The following is a 7,564-nucleotide window of genomic DNA, read 5'->3' as shown; positions in this document are numbered from 1 at the left end:
CAGAAATTTCGAAAATTCGAAAAATTCAGAAGCTGAAAAGTTCAAAAATTTGAAAAATCCAAGAATTTTCGAATTACAAAAAAAACTGAAAAAAGTTCGAAAATTTGAATATCTATGAAAAATTTGTAAAATTCGGAAAACTATTTTTTTCTTTTTTTTTAGAATTTCTTTATTTTTTGATTTTAAGATTTTCAATGACTTGGAAAATTTATAAATCCTGCAAATTCTCACTTTTTTACAGTTTGAATGAAAGCTTTAAAAAATTTCAGAGTACCGTAAACACTCTAATAGAACGCCACCCGGACCGTCTACTTTGAGCCTATTTATCTCACTTCTTGTGAAAGATATCAAAAAGTTGTCTACTGATAAAATGTTTATCATGATGTCAGCAACATTTTATCAGTTAATTACTTTTTGACATCATTCACAGAAAACGAGATAAATTGGCTTAAAGTTATAGGACCCTCAGCAGGTCAAATATCATATTATATTTCGGATACTGTAGATCAGTCAATTTATCTGGGTCACTTTGAGAGGTATCAAAAAGTGTTCAACTAATTAAATGTTTATCATGATATCAGCAATATTTTATCAGTTGAATACTTTTTGATATCTCTTATAGGAGCTTAGATAACTAAGCTCAAACTTGACAGTGTGGGGGCATATCTATTAGAGGGTTTACGGTATTTTTTTCAAAAATTTCAAAATCAAATTCTTCAATTTTTTTTCAGAGCGAAATTCTCTGCGACATGCAAAAAGAACTACGAATTGGTGAAAAATGTAAAAATCCCAGTATACTGTCTTCAATTTTGTCCGCTTCGTTATAATTCAAAAAGTGCCGAAATTTTGGTGAATTTTGATGAGGAAAATCAGAATTCGTATTCGTTTTATTTCGATCGGATGGATTGAATAATTCGTTGAAGACGACGATAAAATCGAATGGATTGGATTGTGTGTATTCGCCACGTGGATTGGAGGCGGAGTTTCGGCTGATGGCTGATTTGTGTTTTCAAGGATGGGTTATGGGATCCAAAATTGAGTTATTGGATATTCGGGTCAGAGTTTTTTAGGTTTTTGAAGAGTTAGAAATTTTCGAAAAATTCGAACATTAGCCACTCAAAAGTGCCAGCAAATCGTCCAGAAATCCACTTCTAAAAAGTATTCTCAGTAGAGCGCATTTTCTGAGTAGTCAAAATTTAGGTCAATTTTAAACTCATTTTGAAGATCTCATTTTCAACAACTCAACACTTTTTTCAAAATTAAATTCTAACAACAACCGACCAAGTTACGAATGGTTTTCGGTGGAGCGCATTTTCTCACAAAATCAAAATTTTCTCAAAAGTAGGTCATGTTTATACTCATTTTGAAGCTCTCTTTCTCAAAAACTCAAAAATTGAAATTTCATTTGACTTGGCTGACAACTAACTGAGTTACGCCTATTTTTCGGTAGAGCGTGTTTTCTCACAAAATCAAAGTTGTTGAAACCAGGTCGTGATTATACTTATTTTAGAGCTCTCATTTTCAGAAACTCTTCTTTGTTTCATTCAATTTGGACTGAAACTAACCAATTTACGCGTGTTTTTCAGTAGAGCGCATTTTCTGACTAAAACGAAAATTTCTCAAAAGTAGGCCATGTTTATACTCATTTTGAAGCTCGAATTTTCACAAACTCAACGGTTTATTTCAAATTGAATTCAGACAAAAACTATCGAAGCTATGCTTGTTATTCGGTAGAGCGCACTTGCTCACAAAATCGAAAGTTATCGAAACTAGGCAATGATTATACTCATTTTGAAGCTCTTTATCTCAGCAACTCAGTATTTTTTCAATAACGAGTTAAGACAAAAACTGACTGAGTTACGGCTGGTTTTCTTTAGAGCGCATTTGCTCACAAAAGCGAAAAATTTTGAAACCAGGTCATGATTATACTCATTTCAAAGCTCTCATTTTCAGAAGCACAAAATTCTCAGCTTCATTCAATTTGGACTAAATCTGACCAAATTACGCGTGTTTTTCGGAAGAGCGCACATTCTGACCAAATCGAAAATTTCTTAAAAGAAGGTCATGTTTATACTCATTTTGAAGCTTTCGTTTTCAGCAATTCAAAATAGTTAATTGCATTCAATGTGAACAAAAATCCAATAAGCTACGCTTGTTTTCCGGTAGAGCGCATTTTCTTACAAAAGCGAAAAATTTTGAAACCAGGTCATGATTATACTCATTTTGAAACTCTCATATTCAACGACTCAACTCTTTTTTTCAAAATTGAACTCTAACAACAACCGACCAAATTACGAATGGTTTTCGGTGGAGCGCACATTCTAACTAAATCGAAAATTTCTCAAAAGTAGGTCATGTTTATACTCATATGGAAGCTCTTTATCTGAGCAACTCGGCCGTTGTTTCAAATTTGAATTTAGACATAAACTAACTGAGTTACGCTTGTTTTTCGGTAGAGCGCATTTGCTCACAAAAGCGAAAAATTTTGAAACCAGGTCATGATTATACTCATTTTGAAACTCTTCATCTCAGCAACGCATTTTTTCAAAATTTAATTTTGACTAAAACTGAGAGAGTTACGCCTATTTTTCGGTAGAGCGCATTTTCTGAATAAATCGAAAATTTCTCGAAAGTAGGTCATGTTTATACTCATTTTGAAGCTCTCCTTCTCAGAAATTCAAGTATCTCAATTTCCGTCGGTTTGCACAAAAATTGACACAGTTACACCTAAAAATATTACATTTACCATAAAATTAAAAAATTGAAAAAAAAATTGATTTTCAAAATTTTCAAGAATTAAGGATTTAAAGAAAGTTTCAACTTTTTTTTAAATTTCAGAATTTGTGAATTTCAAAATTTTCAGGGTGACTACAATGGAAAAATCCCATCATCTCTGGAACTGTCAACATTCAGCTTTTCGGATAAGTACAGTAAATCTACAGTAACCCAAAAACTCAATTTCATTTTTTTTTCGATTTTCAGACCGCGCAAATTCTGCAATTCCGGCCTGGCTGGATATCATCCAGGAAAATGATAACGGAATAAATTTCATGCTCATGTCAGATCATTGGGATAAAATTTTGGGTCATGAACATGTAAGATTTTTTGAAATGTCGAGAAAAAAATCTGAAATTTTTCTGAAATTTTCAGTTCTCCAACCCACAATCCACATTGAAACTGACCGGTTATGATGGAATTGGTCATGAGAATTTGGAAAATTTGAATTCCAAACAAATTCAGATGAACAATGTTAAAGATGAGCAAGGTTTCAATTTGTTGGTAAAGGTAATACATTTTTAGATTCAACTCACTCGGTTGTTGCGCAAATTGAATAAAACTAAGATCTTTGAGTTTCTGAGATTGAGAGCTTTAAAATGAGTATAATCACAACCTAGTTTCTAGAACTTTTGATTTGGTCAGAAAATGCGGTCTACCGAAAACCAGCCGTAACTCAGTCAGTTTTTGTCTTAACTCGTTTTTGAAAAAAATACTGAGTTGCTGAGATAAAGGGCTTCAAAATAAGTATAATCATTGCCTAGTTTCGATAACTTTCGATTTTGTGAGCACGTGCGCTCTACCGAATAACAAGCATAGCTTCGATAGTTTTTGTCTGAATTCAATTTGAAATAAACCATTGAATTGGTGAAAATTCGAGCTTCAAAGGGAGTATAAACATGGCCTACTTTTGAGAAATTTTCGTTTTAGTCAGAAAATGCGCTCTACTGAAAAACACGCGTAAATTGGTTAGTTTCAGTTCAAATTGAATGAAACTAAGAATTTTGAGTTTCTAAAAATGAGAGCTCTAAAATAAGTATAATCACGACCTGGTTTCAACAACTTTAATTTTGTGAGAAAACACGCTCTACCGAAAAATAGGCGTAACTCAGTTAGTTGTCAGCCAAGTCAAATGAAATTTCAATTTTTGAGTTTTTGAGAAAGAGAGCTTCAAAATGAGTATAAACATGACCTACTTTTGAGAAAATTTTGATTTTGTGAGAAAATGCGCTCCACCGAAAACCATTCGTAACTTGGTCGGTTGTTGTTAGAATTTAATTTTGAAAAAAGTGTTGAGTTGTTGAAAATGAGATCTTCAAAATGAGTTTAAAATTGACCTAAATTTTGGCTACTCAGTAAATGCGCTCCACTGAAAATATTTTTTAGAAGTGGATTTTCGGAGGATTCGCTGATACATTCGAATGGCTAATTGTTACCAATGTCACACGACCACTGAAAACCGAAAAGTTACTTTTGGATATAAAAATTCGAGGATTGGATGGAAGCATTTTTGAAGAAGCGTGAGTTTTGTAGTCTTTGTAGTTTTTGTAGGTTTTTTTAGTTTTCAGAACCAACGAAATCCAAACCAACGACTCGGCTGAATATTTTCTCATTTTCGGCGAGAACGGAAAACTGGGAATTTTTTGTGGAATCGACAATTTCGCCAAATTCACAGTAGTCAATCAGAAATTGTTGGAGCTCATTCCAAATCTGGAAATTTGTCTGAAAAATCTGAAAATTTGAAAAAACGAAATTTGTTATTTTGTTGGAAAAAATGTTTATTTTTATAATTGTGTTCTTTTATGTATTTTGATGAAAACTCATATTTTGGATTTTTCGTTTTTACTCGGCTTCCAAATGTATATGCACTATGAGGCTCAAAGTTTAAGCTCAATTATCTGGGAACATTTTATTAGTTGTAAATTTTTTGATATCTCTTGTAGGAACTGAGATAATTGAGCTCAAAGTTATTTAACAAGTTCATGGGAGGGGGGCACATGTGTACGGTATGTTTAGAATATATCTCTTATTTAAAAACTCAAAAAGCCCACAGACGGACACCGGGACGGACAGACGCCTCTAGCGTTTTATATATAAGAAAGATATTATGATAAACATTTTATCAGTTGACTACTATTTCATATCTTTTACAGAAACCGAGATATCTAAGCTCAAAATTGACGGTTTGAGTGGCACTCTAATAGTCATCCTAAAGTGAAAAGACCCAAAATTAATGACTTTTAAAAAATACTAAATGTTTTATTTATCGAGTTCTAAATCAAGTTCTAACACAACGGAACGGATATCGACGTCGCTCTATGCTTCTGAATTCGTTTCCATTGATTGTTGTCCCGTTTGAAATTTTCCACAATCACTCCTGGCTTCTGCGTGTTTATCGATTTTCTCTTTTGTTTTTCCAGCCTCTCGTAGAGAACGTCAAATGCGATGGGACCGAGAAACAAGACGAGATTTGGAAGCACGCGCATCAATCTGAAAATAAACGTCTGTAACTCTGTGCATCCAGATGTCCGCGCACTCCATAAGTGTCGATTCAACACGCTTCACCATGTCCGCTTGGGTCTCTGGCTTGGCCCAGGTGAATCGGCTTGCACCTAGGATTACCTCGTATTTCAGATTTTTGAGCTCCGCGTCTTTGGCAATCATGAACTGGAATTTTAAACTTGATTTTTGGATATTAGAGGCTAAGAGCTACAAAATGAGTATAAACATGACTACTGTCAACTTTGAGCTTAATTATCTTGGTTCCTATAAGAGATATCGAAAATTTGTCAACTGATAAAATGTTTATCATAAAATCAGTAATATTTCATCCGTTGACAGATTTTTGATATCTTTTACAGGAATTGAGATATACGGGCTCAAACTTTGTTGTCATGATAGCTAGATAGGTAGGTATGTAGAACAATGTTCAGGCCTCTACAAAAGTAGGTCAATATTTTCAGATTTTTTTGAAAGTTTCAGAGAACATAAAACAAAAATAGAGCTAAATTTTTGAAGTTGACATTTTTTTTAGAAAATCAATTCCTGGGGAGAAACATCCTCGAGAGGCGTGGGAAGCTGAAAATGCCAATTGGCCTACATACCGTTGTCAACTTTAAGCAAATATATCTTATTTTCTGTAGAAGATATCAAAAATTTGTCAACCAATAAAATATTTGTGAATTTTTGATAAACATTTTATCAGTTGACACATTTGTGATATCTCTTACAGTAACCCAGATAAATTGAGGCAAAGTTTCCCTTTAGTTAGAGGATCCATGACCATACTGATTTTGAAGCTCCTTTTCCCCTAAATTCAAAATCGTTTTGACCTACCTTATCATTCTTGGGCTCCGCGAAGAAAAAGCTTGATCTCAACGCCGTCTTATCCCCGAAATGCTTCTTTGCCACTCCATGAGCCAACTGAAGAATTGGAATGTGCGGCGCGGAGACGTAGGCGAAAGAAGTGGGCGGAGTCTTCCACGTGGCACGCATTTCGTTGCTAATCGCCTCGTTTATCATCTTAATATGGGTTTCATTTGGATGATCAGGTACTCGGACCATTATCAATTGCCAGTGTTTGGAATCCAACGATTCTTTGGACCCATCGCGATTCGAGAATTCTGGGAAGGTGTCGGCGTCGGAGTGGACGATGTCTTCGATGCGGTGTAGGATTTTTCTGGAAAATGTTTTTTTGGAAAAAAGTCGATAATTGATTTTCAGCCCTTACTTATTCGGATCCGCTTGATGATGTCCCCCTGGGGGCGGTATTTGTGTCATTGTTGCTTTTTGATTCATCTCCGATTAATACGAAAATCGAATTTTTCGAATTTGCTTGAGAAATGAACAGATCTAAATTTGGGAGATTTTCAGATTTTTTTTTTCATTTCCACGATCTTCACTGTGTAAATTGTGATCTGATTTTTGAATTTTCACGTGAAAATAAAACTACCGTTTCCCGCCCCGATCCCTCTAATCAAAGCCCACCCTACACTCGCGGTTTGAGCTCAATTATCTCAGCTCCCATATGAGATAAAAAAAATTGTCAACTGATAAAATGCAGCTTATAATATGAAAAATATTTTACCAGTTGACAGATTTTTGATATCTCTTATAGGAACCAAGATAATTGAGCTCAAATTGTCAAGTAGGGAGAGTGGGAGGGGGCACAGGTATACGGTATGTTTAGAAAAAGGACTTTTCTCGGTTCCTTTGAAAGATATCAAAAATTTGTCAACTGATAAAATGTTTATCATGATGTCAGCAACATTTTATCAGTTGATCACTTTTTGACATCTTTCACAGAAAATGAGATAAATTGGCTTAAAGTTATAGGACCCTCAGCAGGTCAAATATCATATCATATTTCGGATACTGTAGATCAGTCAATTTATCTGGGTCACTTTGAGAGGTATCAAAAAGTGTTCAACTAATCAAATGTTTATCAGGATATCAGCAATATTTTATCAGTTGAATACTTTTTGATATCTCTTATAGGAGCTTAGATAACTAAGCTCAAACTTGACAGTGTGGGGGCATATCTATTAGAGGGTTTACGGTATTTTTTTCAAAAATTTCAAAATCAAATTCTTCAATTTTTTTTCAGAGCGAAATTCTCTGCGACATGCAAAAAGAACTACGAATTGGTGAAAAATGTAAAAATCCCAGTATACTGTCTTCAATTTTGTCCGCTTCGTTATAATTCAAAAAGTGCCGAAATTTTGGTGAATTTTGATGAGGAAAATCAGAATTCGTATTCGTTTTATTTCGATCGGAATGGATTGAATAA

General features: G+C 34.2%; 2 protein-coding genes across 2 annotated transcripts; one reads left to right on the top strand and one right to left on the bottom strand.

The window, feature by feature from the left end:
- Window positions 1-2,873: 2,873 nt before the first annotated feature.
- On the top strand, window positions 2,874-4,518 carry CBG24455 (the record flags this gene model as incomplete). The annotated part of the gene is made up of 5 exons (XM_045244610.1): window positions 2,874-2,925; window positions 2,983-3,095; window positions 3,151-3,285; window positions 4,162-4,295; window positions 4,344-4,518. The coding sequence occupies 5 exons, from the start codon at window positions 2,874-2,876 to the stop codon at window positions 4,516-4,518; spliced, it is 609 nt and encodes a 202-aa protein (XP_045100938.1).
- A 542-nt stretch (window positions 4,519-5,060) lies between these two features.
- CBG24454 lies at window positions 5,061-6,555 on the bottom strand (the record flags this gene model as incomplete). The annotated part of the gene is made up of 4 exons (XM_002648248.1): window positions 5,061-5,265; window positions 5,312-5,442; window positions 6,112-6,454; window positions 6,506-6,555. 4 exons carry the CDS (start codon window positions 6,553-6,555, stop codon window positions 5,061-5,063), a joined length of 729 nt encoding a protein of 242 aa, XP_002648294.1.
- Window positions 6,556-7,564: the final 1,009 nt, after the last annotated feature.

The sequence above is a fragment of the Caenorhabditis briggsae genome (assembly GCF_000004555.2).
Source record: "Caenorhabditis briggsae complete genome, chrIII, whole genome shotgun sequence".
Taxonomy (NCBI): Eukaryota; Metazoa; Nematoda; class Chromadorea; order Rhabditida; family Rhabditidae; genus Caenorhabditis; species Caenorhabditis briggsae.
Note: the sequence above shows the minus strand (reverse complement) of the source record. Positions and strands in the feature narration are given on the sequence as shown.